Genomic DNA, 18,051 nt, shown 5'->3' on the forward strand with positions numbered 1-18,051 from the left:
TAAAATTATTGTATTATCATCAGCCCTATCATTAATTGGAGGTCTTAAAGTCGGTGAAAATGACTTTCAAAGACTTCATTACATACAAACAAATATGCCTAATATGTATATACATACCAAGCTGATAAAAGCTGTTAAAATCACCATAAATCGACTACATTTTATTTCGAATATAATTCTTCAAACGTATGCAGTAAATTACCCTGAAAAATTCCTAGCAAAAAAGTAATTAGCCCAAACTTAAGAAGTAAGAATTTTCGTGTCCCGCATTTTTTTTATTTTATTTTTTTATTGCTTAGCTGGATGGACGAGCTCACAGCCCACCTGGTATTAAGTGGTTACTGGAGCCCATAGACATCTACAACGTAAATGCGCCACCCACCTTGAGATATAAGTTCGAAGGTCTCAAGTATAGTTACAACGGCTGCCCCACCCTTCAAACCGAAACGCATTAGTGCTTCACGGCAGAAATAAGTGGGGTGGTGGTACCACCCGCGTGGACTCTCAAGAAGTCCTACCACCAGTAAAACATCTTCATCAGCATCTTCACTACAGTTCGTGGTGTATTTTCTTCAAAATGCATTCAATGTCTGCCAAATTTATGTTTGCCTATCACGTCCGTGTCATTGAATTTGCATAATGCAGTTACATCGTATCTTATTGGAATTTATTAATACGGGCAACATCCGCTTAGAGTACCTAGTTTGAAAATAACAGAGCAGAACAGAGAATTCTCTTTGCATTCCAAACGACAATAGTAATCTAACAATTCGAATATTATTTATTATATTTTGTTCTTATCTTACTTAACTATAGTACCGTCTGTTGGTATAGCTTTATCGTTAAAATGTTGTTTGAATAATAAATAATAGGTTTATTTATTGATTCTTTATTAGCACATCTGTGTTTCGTTATATAGTTGAACATGATCGAAGAATGGCTTGAATTTCGTAGCGACGAACGATACAAGTTATAAAAACGAAACATTAAACAAATAATGATACATTTTCGGATCGACTTTCTTTTGGATTTTGAGCAAGAGTTCCCGAGTGTAAACTTTATACTCAGTTCAAATAAATTTGCTTGGTTTTTTTTTTGATAAGGTCAACCTGTTGTGTCTCTAAAGCAGTGAGTTGCCCTCAATTAAGAAAAATAGTATTATTATTCGCCAATAGATGTCGGGAAGAGTTGATTATTGAGAACACGAATAAAACAACATTTTCTGAAAATGAATCGTAGCTAGATCGATTTATCGTCCCCGAAATCCCCTGTATACTAAATTTTATGAAAATCGTTGGCTCAAAACGGCAAGAATTTCTCGTTTAAAGGTATAAGATTAGTCTTTCTTTCAGCAAATTTTATTTTTAGCCAAAGAGCGCGAGGTCTCCCAGAGAAAGTGGCGTTTAATTTTAATCCCGTTGTTGCGTTTTCAACCTTGTCCCAGAAACGTTGTGCACAATGCATTTCAAATAAATTATTCCAATGTAAACAGCTACCAATATAACATAATGCTTGTTACTGAAAGCAGACTGTTTAACATCGCGAACTCTATATTTATTTTTAACGTTAATTATTCTTGTTTTAATATTATATTTAATGTTGCGCCGATGATTTATGGACATCGCTACGGTTTCTTTTAGCCAGAATCCGTACAAAAAGTATTTATGATACGGTTTAGTTTGGTTTCACGTCTAGCGGACTGTTCAACATCAACCCTCATTGGAAATGTGAGATGTATGATTGGTAACCACGATTAGGAACTAGGGACTATTTTTGATTGCTTATATAGGTGGACGAGCTCACGGCCCATCTAATGTTAAGTGTTTATCGGAGCCCATAGACGTCAACAACTCAAACGCCGCGATCCATTTTTAGGCATGAGTCTCATGGTCATGTCAGTCATGGTTTCAGTTTTTACACTACAACGGCTGCCCCAGTATCAAAGCTGAAACGCATTACTGCTTCACGGCAAGCGGGGTAGTGATATCCCTACCCGTGCAAGCTCACAAGATGCCCTACCATAAATAATTACGAAAATTAAAAATTTTGCGGGTTTCATTTTTATTACACGATCTTATTCCTTCACCGTAGAAGTGAACATTTGTTAAGTAAAAAAGAAAAAATTTATACCTCCCTGCGGAATTTGAACACCGGCCCAATCGAATCGCTATAATAATATGATAGGGCTGAGCATCTTATCCATTAGGCCACGACGACTACGTTTATTTAATTTTGTTTCATTAGCTAAGTTAGACTGTACTCTCGTGATTTTCGACGCTCTTAAGTACCACTATAGCCACTACCGCTTGAGATTTGAGATTGAAAACCTCAATTTCCCTATTAATTATATCTTATAAACTGTAGCGCTTGGTTCACCTCAGAATTGCACAGAATAGTATATAAAATACAGATTAACCTGAGAATACATATTAGTATTAAAAGAGGTTGAAATTGTAACTACAATAATGATGAATTAAACGGAGAGCAAGCATGTAGTCGTGGCTTAAAAGATAAGACGTACCTACATAACAATTTTTCTAAAGAATTGCGTACTTAACACGTATTCATGAACGAATTCCACGATGAAGGATAGCATCGTACAATAAAATCAAACCGGCTAACAGTTGTAAATTTTGTGTTTGTAAATTACTCATGATATGGTTAATCCGCATGGGTAACAACTACCTTTCTGCTCGTGTTTGCCACGGTCATGTGGTGGTCATGCGGTGATCATCATATAATGAAGCGGTAATGAAGATCGATTATATAATACAATTGAAACTTCGGTCTCATGTCTAAAAGTGTATAACGACATTCGTGTCGTGATATCTATTGGCTCCAATAACCATTTCTGAAAGAAAAATCAATAAGATCTATTTAAATACACTTCCATTTAGATTTTAGAATAAAACCAAAAGCAAACTTGTATTTGAATAATATTATACATATTGATTCAATACCGCAGCTTGTTGACATATCGGCTATTTGTATTCAGCGAATATCGTGAATAATTTAGAACTAAATACAATCCAACACATCGTGTTGAATTTAATTTAAATTCTCATAAACAAAAAAGGAAACTTAACTCAAGAAAAAAAAAATGCTTACACACTGGATAAATATTTATTACACTTGCGATCCTGGTCTAGATACTAGGCCAAACTATTAAAATTTTGAATTGTCATCGGCGTTTGATACGTGAGCGAAATTTTTAAGACAATCGGACGTCTATATATAGATAGATGAAGATAATAAAAACGTGTTAGTCATTTTTACGGCGTCGAAACTGTTCTTTTGAAGGCTCCGTTCTCATAAAATATAGTACCACGTATCACTGCCGAGTCTCACGTGAAACGATATTAAACTGGGGCTGCTTCTGTAGTAAAGGTAGAAGATAAATTAAAAAGATAGGTACTTCGTTGTACGGTAGATCAAACATCTGCCGTGACGTGTATATACATAATAATATATCACACTAGCGGCCCGCTCGGGCTCCGCTCGGGTCTTTAACAAAATTTTCAATGGTATTTGACGTTGTTTTATTTTTTTTAATAAAAGAACACTTATTGCGGCATAACTATAATAGTTAGACATATTCTGTCGCGACATTTTTTGTACATAATAATGTGTTCTACATAGTCGTAGTACAATACAATAGTTTTCACAGGGCACGCGATGTAAAGAGTATTTTAGGTATTTTTTTTACATTTTGGGTTACATTATTGGAGTTTTAGTAAGGGTCCCTAATTTTTTTCAAAAAAGATTATAGCCTATGTTACTCGGGAATAGTGTAGCTTCCAAACAGTCAAAGAATTTTTCTAATTGGTTCAGTAGTTTCAGATCCTATTCAATACAAACAAACAAATCTTTCCTCTTTATAATATTAAGTATAAGTATAGATGCAGTATATCGTGCCTGTGCGTACTGTAGGTCATGTTTACTGTTTCATAACATATAGGCTATGGGAGCACACGATTTATATGGAAGCCTTATCACGACAGCCTAATTGTTTGAGCGATCGTAAATTTCATTTTAAGTTGAGCGGTTAAATTGACTATTATATATTAAGGTAATTTGGTAGTTTTTCAATACATTCCTTGTTTGATAGATAGATTCAAAGCTATACGTTTTTGTTAGGACGAGCTTATCGCGCACGAGCCTCCTAGTGTTGAGTTGGTATTGGGCCCATAGACATCACAACTACGAACAAAATGGAGTAGTACGAGTAGAACGAGTATCCTATCTTTCACATCGGAATGTAAGAGTGCTTCTCTATAGCAATGGGCAGGATTGTGGTATCCATCAGTGAGAATTGCGGACTTTAGTACCGCTGCCACCAGTGGCCATACAAAACGTTAAGTTTTACGGATTTTATATTTATTACACCGCGACATTCTTACATCCTACAAATCGTCAGTTGTTCGCGTGAATTACGAATTTCCTTGACTTACGTATTTCAGTTCAAAAAACGGTTGGTTGGAATTTCCGTGAATTACGTATTTTATTATAAATAATGGTTGATCTGTCTGCGGGATTTGAACACCGGTTAATAGTCTCACTTGATTCGAGTACACTGAAGTCGCATACTTCAAGAACACGGCGATTTATTGTTAATTGTGGCTACGGAGCTCACAGCTGACCTGAGCTACAAAGAAGTGACATAACAAACTTATTGACGCCCGCCTTACTACCAAAGGATAATGGACAATGACAGTACGTCCTCGCAAGGCTTCGGGTAGCGACGGTATATCCAACCGCGTTATTAAACTTCTACCCGTCCAACTCATCGTGATGTTGGCGTCTATTTTCAATGCCGCTATGGCGAACTGTATCTTTCCCGCGGTGTGGAAAGAAGCGGACGTTATCGGCACACATACACCCGGTAAACCAAAAAATCATCCGACGAGCTACCGCCCGATTAGCCTCCTTATGTCTCTAGGCAAACTCTATGAGCGTCTGCTCTACAAACGCCTCAGAGACTTCGTCTCATCAAAGGGCATTCTCATCGATGAACAATTTGGATTCCGTACAAATCACTCATGCGTTCAACAGGTGCACCGCCTCACGGAGCACATTCTTGTGGGGCTTAATCGACCAAAACCGTTATACACGGAAGCTCTCTTCTTCGACGTCGTAAAAGCGTTCGACAAAGTCTGGCACAACGGTTTGATTTTCAAACTATTCAACATGGGAGTGCCGGATAGTCTCGTGCTCATCATACGGGGCTTCTTGTCGAACCGCTCTTTTCGATATCGAGTCGAGGGAACCCGCTCCTCCCCACGACCTCTCACAGCTGGAGTCCCGCAAAGCTCTGTCCTCTCACCCCTCCTATTTAGCTTATTCGTTAACGATATTCTCCGGTCGCCGCCGACCCATTTAGCTTTATTCGCCGACGACACGACTGTTTACTATTCCAGTAGAAACAAGTCCTTAATCGCGAAGAAGCTTCAGAGCGCAGCCTTAGCCCTAGGACAGTGGTTCCGAAAATGGCGCATAGACATCAACCCAGCGAAAAGTACTGCGGTGCTATTTCAGAGGGGAAGCTCCACACGGATTTCCTCCCGGATTAGGAGGAGGAATCTCACACCCCCGATTACTCTATTTAGACAAACCATACCCTGGGCCAGGAAGGTCAAGTACCTGGGCGTTACCCTGGATGCATCGATGACATTCCGTCCGCATATAAAATCAGTCCGTGACCTTGCCGCGTTTATTCTCGGTAGACTCTACCCCATGATCTGTAAGCGGAGTAAAATGTCCCTTCGGAACAAGGTGACACTTTACAAAACTTGCATAAGGCCCGTCATGACTTACGCGAGTGTGGTGTTCGCTCAGACACCCTCCAATCTCTACAATCCCGCTTTTGCAGGTTAGCCGTCGGAGCTCCGTGGTTCGTGAATAACGTTGACCTACACGACGACCTGGGCCTCGAATCTATCCAGAAATAAATGAAGTCAGCGTCGGAACGGTACTTCGATAAGGCTATGCGTCATGATAATCGCCTTATCGTTGCCGCCGCTGACTACTCCCCGAATCCTGATCACGCAGGAGCCAGTCACCGTCGACGCCCTAGACACATCCTTACGGATCCATCAGATCCAATAACCTTTGCACTAGACGCCTTCAGCTCTAACTCAGCTCTTCTCTAGGAGCAGGCTTAGGGACCCCGGTAACCGTACTCGTCGAACTCGACAAAGAGTTCGCCGTGCAACCTAACCCATGAATCAGCTCGCTGAGTTTCTCGCCGGATCTTCTCAGTGGGTCGCGATTCCGATCCGGTAGTAGATTCATTCGCGAAGCAGCTGCTCTTGAGCTGTTAGGTCTCCTTCAGAGGCGCTCGGGTAGCTGTTAGCAAATCCCACCCCTCCTGGCTGAGCCTTTGCTCGCCCACCTGTCCTGGTGAAACTGGAAAGGCCTCCGAGCAACCAGTAATCCTTCAATCATATAAAAAAAAAAAAACAATGACAGTAGTATCTTGAGGAGGTCAGAGTAACAAACCAGTATCTTGTAACATTAGTCATATGAATTAAAATTTGAGATTCGTTAACCAAAACTAGCTTATCTAAATTAATGAACAGGAATCAAAAGGGCACTTACATATATTAATATATTAGGCACAATCACATTAAATGGCGCCATTGAACAAGTTTGTTAATCATAATAACTAGGTATAAAAATTTTAATTAGCTTATCTTTATGTTTTTTTCCTTATATTATTTTTGTTAAGTTGAGCAAAACAAAATAGCATGTCGGTATAGTCATCTTGTAGAATTTAAGTCGATAACTTGAATCCCAAGAAAATAATGTTTCGTTGTAATTCTTTGAAATTTCTAGAAAATTGTTGAGGTATTTGCTGAATTGAGTGCTTTTGATTCGATTCCTACTCATACACGGACATTTTATTAAAGTTTATAAAAAGAAAGATGATGCTATATTTGAGACTAGTCAAACCCGGCCCGCTTAGCTGGCCGATGTTTGATCCAATCTCTACCAAGCTTCACAAGGTCACCCGCTAGGCCAATCTAAAGATCTCCCGAATATTTCATCGAAATCAATCCAGCTGTTTCGGAGTCTTAAAGGAAGATACAGACATTGACTTTCATCTTATACCTTTAAACGAGCAATTCTTGTGTATATTTATATAATCTGAATCTGGGAAACGGCTCCAACGATTTTTATAAAATTTAGTATACAGGGGATTTCGGGGGCGATAACTCGATCTAGCTACGATTTATTTTCAGAAAATGTTGTTTTATTCGTGGTTTCAATAATCAACTTTATCGATAATCAACTTTATGACTCTTCACGACATCTATTGGCGAATATTAATGCAATTTTCCTTATTTGAGAGCAACTAACTGTTTTAAAGATACAATAACACTAAAGCTATTTCAGTAGATGGCGTTGTTAAGCCACCCGAACCCAATGAGTGTTTGGTTTAAGGTTAGAACAAGAAAATTAATTGTTTATTTATATTATTTGTGTCTTTTTAACTCACGTGTTCACTTAAAAATGCCTAAACGATCTCGGAATATTTCATCATTTTATCAATATGTAATTCGTATTTAAATATAATTTCTAAAAAACACAATTTATCAACAACAAAAATACCGAGCAAAGCTCGGTCATCGTCTGGTAAATTTTAATATACCTAGATTGGTGAACCACGATAGGGCCTTAATGACTGACTGACTCAGTGGTCCAGGAGTTAGCCCCTGACTGTGACACCGAGGGTCGTAGGTTCGATTCCCACATCAGATAAACACGAAGTGATGAATGAGTTTGTTTGCTCTTTTTCTAGGTATGTTTGTTAGTCTCTGGTACCCTTAACACAGGGAGCCCTAATTTGGGCACAGATTTGGACCGTGCGTGATTTGTGCCCAGTTATTATCTGTTCATTGCGTTGACTTTACACGGTTAGCGTTGACAGAGAGACGGTATTTGGTGATCAAAGTAAGATATCACTGTAGAACATGACAGGTGTTCAGTTCGACTAAAAACTAATCAACATAACCTGATATGTAATTAAAATTTTGATAAGCTAATTTAAGCACTTAAACACAGCCGACCATTAAATTACTTCCTAGTTGTAAGTACCCTGACGTGTCACAATTACCTATTAAATATTAATAAAATCAGCTTCATCGTGTCTAGTTTTCGTTAACACAGACATTACGAAAGTCAAAGCGGAGTAAGTAGTCCACGAGGATGTCTCCAGTCCATAATTCCGTACAAAAATATCGACCCGAATAATCCAAATTCACTTCGCTTAACCTACAACACAAAATGACTGTTAGTTAAATGTAAATAGAATCTAATTTTCCGCACCAGGAAAGCGATTAATCCATCACCCGCGTCCTGAGTTCCGTTCTCACACGCAATTAGCTCCGTTTACTAGAATTAATTAATTCGCTCTATGGGACTCGTCGATAAACATGTTACGAAATTAATCATTGGTGCTATGTGATTACAGCGATTTTGTTTTATACAGTTAAGGGGTTTTTTTCTCCTTTTTATAGAGTATTTAACCGTGAAATAACTTCTTCTCGTGGTTTATAATTGCAATGTGTGTGATTGTTAATACCTATGTGATGCGTGATCTTTGATTTATAGTAACGTAAAATTTCAGAAAACCTCTTTTTATCAATACGCTTATTCTTTCTACGTCTTCAATAAAAAAATACCTGCGATATCTAGGATGGGTTGTTCTTAAAAAAAAAATATTTTACACTCGCTTGATATAAATTTAGGATTGGACAGAACTGTCGAATTTTGAAGATGGAATGAGAATGAGAGAAATTAGGTTCCTTTAACGCGTTATTAAGCTTAAGAGAGGATCGTTGAGTAGGCAGAATAAGATCAGGGGCTAGGAGCACGGGATTCATAGAGTTCCTATAACAGCTCACTCAGTCAAAAAACATCTTTTTTTAATTGCAATAAATAAACTGCCCTCTAAACTAAGTTACGAACACTATTTGGCTAGTTAATGCGTCTCTAATTTTAGTTTCCGGGGTCCTTAAAATAGAACAATGTAACACGAACAAACTTTGCCTATTACGAGTAGGTACAACGGTTAATTTAACTTACTAAAACCACGTTTGGACGATTCTTCGAGCGTGACGAGGCGATGTTCTAATTGCTCCAAAGTCGGGTAGTTAGACATCAAAGCGGCCGCCAAACTACGAGTCACATCGAACGCCAGGCGAATGCATCATTCACAATCATGGTAGCATGCGAGCCGTCACGGTTGCTCATCTAACAAAATAGCGTTCAGAAAAGACAGCACGCGATACAAGAATGTCACGCTAAAATTGTTACCCTCATAAAAATATCGCCATTTCGTGTTTATTAGGCGCCGTTGGATCCATAAAGACAAAACGGAACTCAATAAACGGTTCTGTGAAAGCAGAGTTAAACGGTTATACAAGGGCCTGTCGTTATTGAATTTACAATATTAAAATTAAATATCATTAACGAGGTTGTTTTGCGACGTTTCACGTGAATTGAGACATCATTATTTTGATTCATTTGACGAATGTTTTATTTGAACGTAAAGGTATGACACCTACTGTCGGATTAATTATGTGTATTGAAGTCTCGTGAGGATGGTTAGCGTGCTATGGACATGTGATACGTAGAGAGAAAATGCATGTAACTAGGAGGTGTATGGAAATGGTAGTGCAAGGTAGAGGGGTAAGAGGTCGACCGAAGAAGACATGGATGGAATGTGTGAATGACGATATGAGAGAGAGAGAGAGGAATGAGTATTGAGATGACGGCTGATAGTAGAGAATGGAAGAGAAAAATTAGCTGTGCCGACCTCGCCTAATGGGATAAGGTGGAGAAAAAGAGAGATTGAAATCTCGTACGCGAGTTCTATCGGTGAGATGAATAATATAGCGTGAGAACTAATACTAAAAAAAACTGAATTTCATAAAAAAATTATGTTATTATCTCGGCTCCAATGCTATTGATATGGTGACTACAGATGGCATGCATTGGTTAACCGTTTCATAGAATAGGCTTAGACACAATATTATGAATACCCGCATTGAGACATAAAACTCCTAGAAGTTCCAAGAGCTGTCTCACGGTTCAAGCCGAATTCGAAGATCGCTTTGCTGCAGCAGTAGCCAGGGCAGTGGTATGCACAAGTGCGGGGCTACAACTACAATAAGTAATGAAGATGCAAATATGTATGCATATGCTAATTGAGGCCGTCAGCGTAAAAGCGGCCTAAGCATACCATAGTCAGCATAGAGATATGAGTTTTGAATTTACTTTTACACTGCTTCGCAGGCAAAAGTAATACGCGTAAAAATAATGTTTACTAAGTGATCTGTTATCTATGGGTGAAACTGGGGATAGGACGGTTTTGCATCAAAATTTATTATGTTTTAAATAAATTGCAATGTATAGGCACGAATATAAGAAAATTTGGACTAGGCCACTTTTGCTCTGACGGCCTCAATTTGTGTTAATATGAACACACATGCACCTATTACAAATTCAGAAAGTATGCTTCTTACGCTGTCTACATGTCTTATGTTCTTCAACACGGATTTACATAAGGCGAGAGAGGACTATAGTATACCGGAAGATTTTGCGAATCACTGCTCTTGCTAGGTCTAGTGATAGCAAATTCTCTCAGGTTGAGCCCGTGAGTTCAACTACGCGTCCACGTAGCTGGAATAGCCCTTTAGGCTACCGGTGAATAGGTAGGATATAAATAAAATATCAGAGAAATTTTCACACTCTTACAATTCACCTTTTTTGACGAAGCATGTTACTGATAACTCTATTTCTGTAATCTGACGAAGCATGTTGCGGATAATAACATGTACTTTTAGGTTAGGAATATTGTGTTCTTTTTTTTATAATAAATAGTTTGGTAATTAAAAAATGTTGACAGTTCCTTTACTGGCGCTGTATTCACCTCATCACTTACACTCATCTCACCTCAGCTGTGGATTATTTATAAATAATTTATGTGAAGACTCCTGTTCTCCTGTTGTAAATTTTACTGGTGGTAGGACCTCTTGTGAGTCCGCACGGGTAGCTACCACCACCTTGTTTATGTCTGCCGTGAAGCAGTATTGCGTTTCGGTCAGAAGGGTGGGGCAGCCGTTGTAACTATACTGAGACCTTAGAACTGATATCTCAAGGTAGGTGGCAGCTTTTACGTTGTAGATGTCTATGGGCTCCGGTAACCACTTAACACCAGGTGGGCCGTGAGCTCGTCCACCCATCTTCCTACCGCCATAGCAAATAACTGTAAGCTCAATGCTATAATTATTTAATGTTATTTTTAGATTAGGGTTGACCCACGATGGAGAAGGCAATTGTCAGTCTGAAGCGCTTCGAGGCTCTGTAATGGCACCGACAGTATTGGCTACCCTACACAACTTTGCCTGGTCAAGTTGTTCAAAGGAACAATTTCATGCGAAATCAAAGTAAGTATTGTTTTTTTTTTTTATATATAACGGGTGAGTGGACGATAAAACTGTCTCTTTGTTCTTAAGCGATAGCTGTAATGTATCCATTGTTTTATAAAACACGTTTGACGACACGCGAGATTCAAGAACGCTTATATAACTTCAGTAGCCCCTTCTCAGATTTATTTACATAAATAATAATGCAAAGAATAAATATTTAGAAACATTTGTTATTCAGTAAGCAAGTAATAGTTTATTATTGTACTAAGGTCGCAGTTACAAGGACAGTTTATCAACAAAAAACTGAACATTCGTGAGCTTGCTATAATCTGCATCGTGTAATAAAAACGAAACCCGCAAAATTATAATTTGCGTAATTACTGGTGGTAGGACCTCTTGTGAGTCCGCGCGGGTGGGTACCACCACCTTGCCTATTTCTGCCGTGAAGCAGTAATGCGTTTCGGTTTGAAGGGTGGGGCAGCCGTTGTAACTATACTTGAGACCTTAGAACTTGTATCACAAGGTGGGTGGCGCATTTACGTTGTGGATGTCTATGGGCTCCAGTAACCACTTAACACCAGGTGGGCTGTGAGCACGTCCACCCATCTAAGCAATAAAAAAAAAAAAAGCAATAAGACTTATATTTTTTTAAAAACAAAGTAATTTTATTCAGTCAGAGAACGGTTTTTCAAATGGTGTACAACTAAACATAAATCCGACGGTTTTTTTTTGGAACGAAGTTCCTTACGGCAGGTTTGGAGGAGATAGGGATTTTGCTGCGCGACCGAACTGAAAAAAATGCGATAGTAAAAACCCTAAGAAAAAGTCCTTGTGGAATAAGGCCTTGTTTTCCGCACAGCGATATTTGGCGTGGTGTCCCACGACACCACACATCTTTTTGTCATTTACGCCAAAAGCTTCACAACAATTCGTAAGCAAGCGTTTTAAATGTACTCCAAACTAAACTTATGTTTGTAATCGTCGACAGCTGCCTCGAATTAAAATGTTCGCATACATCATAACTAAAGTGTATTTCTCCATAAAGATAAACCTAAGTGGGAGTGATGACGAAATAGAACTTTGATCGGCCGATTGTAACAGACGTACCTAATCTTCGCAAATATACCGTGTAAATAATAAATTATTGTATTCGAATATATTAGAGTGAATATCGACGCTTGAAAGGCAAACGTGACTAAGCGACAATGCGTGAACTTTACAGTAGAGTAATAATAATTTAAAGTTGAAATACCTGAAAAAAAAACTATTTTAACGAATCTAGCTGTAGGATTGAAATGATTTTAATAGACCTAGAAATATATATTTTTTGCGCATCGATTATGGTTATTGCCTATCATTTATGTATAAAGCAGTTATTGTCGCTTAGTCACGTTTGCCTTTCAAGCGTCGATATGTTAAACATCATCAAATTTATAACTTAACGATCTTCCAAAAGATCGCAAAAGGCTAGTTTCCCGATACACATTGAAATTTCATTAATCTAGTACGCTTTAGTGACTCACAAAATCAAGCGATTCTTAACGATATTAGGTTAATTATTTAATTGAACTAACATAAAATTTAGTAGTACAACTAACAACCATGAACTAAATCGATCTAAACGATTTTACGACTGATACAATTATCGGGAACATACCATCTGTCTCTAAACAGCGGTTGCTCGCAATGAACCATTAATTTACCACGGAACATTTGTCAATTTTCGGAACCCTCATTAGTACTATACTAAAAAAAGTTGTATACATAAATCTCGGAAGCTTCAAGACCCTCGTAAAAGTTTGTAAGTAGCGTATTCAATATTAATGACATAAAATAATAATTTAAATTGTCTAATTTCGCGTATCAAGTAAGCATTGATAATAACAACTGTGATACAATTGTTGGAAATTCGAATACCATAGCAACAAGATTTTGATGTTTTTATTGCGACAGAGCCGAGTGTTCTTTGCTTGCTCCGTATCATCCTACTGCTTATAATAATTTGTTCTCAAGAAGTCATACACTCTAGTTTGAAGGATACAATAGGGTGGCTGCTATCCCGATTCATTTGAAATATTAATCTCCTGATTCAAGGTCGACGGTGGCACTCACAGTACAGTGTGCAGTTTCTAGTAATCATTTCATACCGGGTGATTCGTGAATCTATTTGTACTTCATAAAATATACAATCATAGTAAACGCTCAATATGATAAACTCTGCCTTTAATCCAATTTTTATTTGGCATTAGTATCTATGTATAACCAAGCATATTTATCAAATTATCCTACGAGCAGCATACAGAGGAAGATTTATCGATAAATGAGCGGATATAATCTAGCAGTGAATGTTACACCATCTGTTGCTAATCGCCGGCTGCGTAGGATAGACAATCTATTCATTTCATTAACAGGAAACTCATTAGCTAGAAGTAAAAAAAAACTTACCAAAAATAAATTTTTAGAATTATTTTGTGGCTCTTCCATCACTATTTTGGATTTCGACAATACCAAACTAACTCCTTTATACATATTACAGAACAATGTATTGTCATCTTAAAAATCAAGGTATAACTAACTCATTATAAGTTATTTTAGGACTTTATTATGTTTGTTCTCATTATCAGGAAGTGGTGGTGCCTCCATGAGCGTAGCACTGACGAGGGTGTGGAACTAGGTGGTGCTAAGGAGCTCTCAAATTATGTCTTCACAATGGATGAACAGTGCAGGACTGAATTCGGAGAAGGGTAAAAAACTTTTATTACTATTCAGCACGGAATGCACAATACTTTATGTACAAAATAAAATGTTAAAGAAATCTTTATCCTATTTATATATTGAAGACAAATCGGCTTCCATTGATGATGTGCATGTAGAATCTTGAAGAAAAATTTCGTGACTTCAAAATATAAGAATTCAAGGCTAAGATTTTTGTTAGGATAATTGTTCAAAAATTTTGGGATTTTCAAAATTCCCTAACAATTTCGTTCGCATTCATTGCAACTTTAGTTTTACATCCTACATTACTACATCGCTTAGCTAATCTATTTAGATTGGACATAAGCATAATATGTAGTTTCCGTCTGAAGCATATAGCCGTCAAAAGCTTCTTAGATTTTATCTACTACTCGTACCTTCATACTTTTCTACCATAACGCCAAGGATATCATTGGTCATTTCATTCAGATCAGCCAGAGATCTAAATTCGATCATACGTCGCCTAATACCTCAAAATTGGGATTTATTTTATACAATAAATTAACTTAAGATACTAAACCGTTGTTGACTAATAAAAATTGACTACCTAATAAATACCTAAACACCTAATGAAATAACCTAATTATGTTCGAAATGTGAATTTAAAAAAAAAACCAACTCAATACTAGATTATTGGTTCTTTATAAACAAAATAAATATTTTTCTGTTACGCAAATCAAATATTACGAAGATATCCACTTAAGAATTTATTTGTAATAAAGACTTAATAGTAGTAGACAGGGCGGAGTCGTAGAAATTCCTCTTCCATTACATAGTCGTGAATAAAGTTAAAAACCTGTTTTTTTTTTCTTAACAGAGCAACGGATTCTGTTAAATATGGAACAAGGTCCTTATATGGGAAATTAAATATTGATACAAACATTTGTAGCGTTTAGCATGGCCATACTAAAACGTGTGCTAAGTAGTGACTCTACATTGGAGGTGATACAATATTTTCATCGACTCTCTTGAAAATATCTTGCCTGTTTAGAATCGATCACTCGAGCTCACTGTGGGGTGAAATGAGGTTGCTTTGTTATACGCTAAGGTGACAATTTAGGTAATTTTATGTTCTTGCTCAAATGCTCTGAAAATGATAGGGAAAAGGTTTATAGTTCGCATCAGGCTTTATATAAAATCCAGGTCGCCTGAGTTGAAATTGAATATCGAACTTACTCAGACTGCTAATATTGTTATGACAGACATTTCATTACATTATTAAATTTTGGTGAGGTTTTGGAAACAAATGATTTTCTTAAATAAAATTTGGAACGGCATCGTTATATTTTTTTACTTGTTGTTCTTTATTGTTTCTTTTTTCAGCTTGTAATGTGTATTGTGTCCCTAATAAAAAAATAATTAAAAAACTTTTCAACTGTCGTATATGGTCAGACAAGCATACTACGCGGTTATCTTCGCTCGCTTTGAGACAAGTGGTCTCAATTGTATTCTAATAACGGCGGTTCAATCCTTCGAACCCGAATACAAAAATGCTTGGCAACAAACATTGTTTGAATAAATAAATGATATAATAATTAATATCAGCCTGTGCATGTCCAAATATGTCCTATTAATTCTACGCATTGTAATCAAACTGCTGATATTGGTACGGTGCTTTAATAAACTACAATATGCACAAGAAAAGGCAAAAAGACGGGTATTATGTAATTATTATTTAAATAGATAAATATTACTATCACCTATGGATGACAACGAAATAATGAAAGTACTGGAGGCCGTAATGTAACTATGATTTAGTAAAACTTTTTTTGGCTCAAGAAAGATAGAAGGAGCAAGTAGAAGTTGAACTGACTAAAGCTTCGTATCGCTCAACAAACAGCGTCTGACTCACTTAATAGGATGGAGGGCGCATAGAGCAGATTTTCCCTCGTCGGGAACTCCACAGGACGCCGAATAGGTCGTCGTCGGAACGATTACCACGCCGTCTATCCAAAGGCCGCCAACATCGTCACCAGATTATACCTCCGGGAAGGATAACGACCTGAGTCAGAACAAGGTTCTCTCCGAGAGTATGGCTTCTCGGCTGTTCTTTCACGAGATGCGTGTAGAGCAGATTTCATGTCGTCTTATTGGGTCTTCCACGCTAATCTCCAAGCTAGGATATATATTCGACTCTCGCCCTTATTCGAAAGAGGTCCTATCTCATCCCCAACCTCAACAATGTTTTAGTGCGTAGTAAGAAAAGTGTTCTTTTTCACGCTCTGCCACTGATTTAGTAAAACTAATAAAACCATCTTAGACTCGACCACGTTAAGTCTTGTGTCATCAGGTGGAACAGAATGCGTTTTAATTTGGGCTACGAGACGAAGAAAGACTATTTCTTTCAATCAATTTAGTAACGAGTTAACTATTTGACACCATCAAAATATTTAAGCAAATTTATTCTTCATCTAACTCCTGTTCGAAGGAAAATTCATGCAGAATCATATCAGGACCTCTTGTGAGCTCGCGCGGGTAGGTACCACCGCCCTGCCTATTTCTGTCGTGAAGCAGTAATGCGTTTCGGCTTGAAAGGTGCGGGGGCAGCCGTTGTAACTATACTTGAGACCTTAGAACTTATCTCTCAAGGTGGGTGGTGCATTTACGTTGTAGATGTTTATGGGTTCCAGTAACCGTTTAACACCAGGTGGGCTGTGAGCTCGTCCACACATCTAGGTAATAAAAAATAAAAATCTACAACCCCTATTCACAAACAAAAATATAATAGGCCGTTCGTGTGTTATTTTTAAATCAACCAAATATGTACAGGCTATACGCTTCAAGTATTCCAACCACTAGAGCTGAGATGTTTCCAATAATATGCTTACATGTAACTGAGTACTGAATTCGAGAGCTGAATATTCGAGAGAATCGATTTACGGACAGCCGGCAGGAGCATTTCGAATTGGAAATTCGAAGACTTAAATCTATCACTTCTTCACCGTGATATATGAATACATTATTTGTTTATGTTTCAAGAGAAAAATCTTTATCATTTAAAATCTTTAAAGAGTTTTAAAGTTTTTTTTTTTTTTTTTTTTTTTTTTTTTATGATTGAAAGTTTACTGGTGGCCCGAAGGCCTTTCCAGTTTCACCAGGACAGGTGGGCGAGCAAAGGCTCAGCCAAGAGGGGTGGGATTTGCTAACAACTGCCCGAGCGCCTCCGAAGGAGACCTAACAACTCAAGAGCAATTGTTTCGCGAATGAATCTACCACCGGATCGGAATCGCGACCCGCTGAGAAGATCCGGCGAGAAACTCAGCGGGCTGATGCATGGGTTAGGTTGCACGTCGACCTCTTTGTCGAGTTCGACGAGTACGGTTACCGGGGTCCCTAAGCCTGCCCCTAGTATTAGAGCTGAAGGCATCTAATGCAAAGGTTATTGGATCTGATGGATCCGTAAGGACGTGTCTAGGGCGTCGACGGTGACTGGCTCCTGCATGATCAGGATTCGGGGAGTAGTCAGCGGCGGCAACGATAAGGCGATTATCATGACGCATAGCCTTATCGAAGTATCGTTCCGACGCTGACTTCATGTATTTCCGAATTGATTCGAGGCCCAGGTCGTCGTGTAGGTCAACGTTCCTCACGAACCAAGGAGCCCCGACAGCTAACCTGCAAAAGCGGGATTGTAGGGATTGGAGGGTGTCTATGTGTGTGCGGGCCGCGTGAGCGAACACCACACTCGCGTAAGTCATGACGGGCCTTATGCAAGTTTTGTAAAGTGTCACCTTGTTCCGAAGGGACATTTTACTCCGCTTACAGATCATGGGGTAGAGTCTACCGAGAATAAACGCGGCACGGTCACGGACTGATTTTATATGCGGGCGGAATGTCATCGATGCATCCAGGGTAACGCCCA

General features: G+C 38.2%; 1 protein-coding gene across 1 annotated transcript in view; it reads left to right on the forward strand.

Moving 5' to 3' along the window:
• Window positions 1–18,051, forward strand: part of Adamts-1 (A disintegrin and metalloproteinase with thrombospondin motifs 1) — a 68,404-nt gene that overhangs the window by 10,559 nt on the left and 39,794 nt on the right. The window contains 2 exon segments of the mRNA NM_001043516.1: window positions 11,313–11,453; window positions 14,060–14,179. Coding sequence (NP_001036981.1) covers window positions 11,313–11,453; window positions 14,060–14,179 — 261 coding nt within the window.

The sequence above is a fragment of the Bombyx mori genome, chromosome 9, assembly GCF_030269925.1.
Source record: "Bombyx mori chromosome 9, ASM3026992v2".
Taxonomy (NCBI): domain Eukaryota; kingdom Metazoa; phylum Arthropoda; class Insecta; order Lepidoptera; family Bombycidae; genus Bombyx; species Bombyx mori.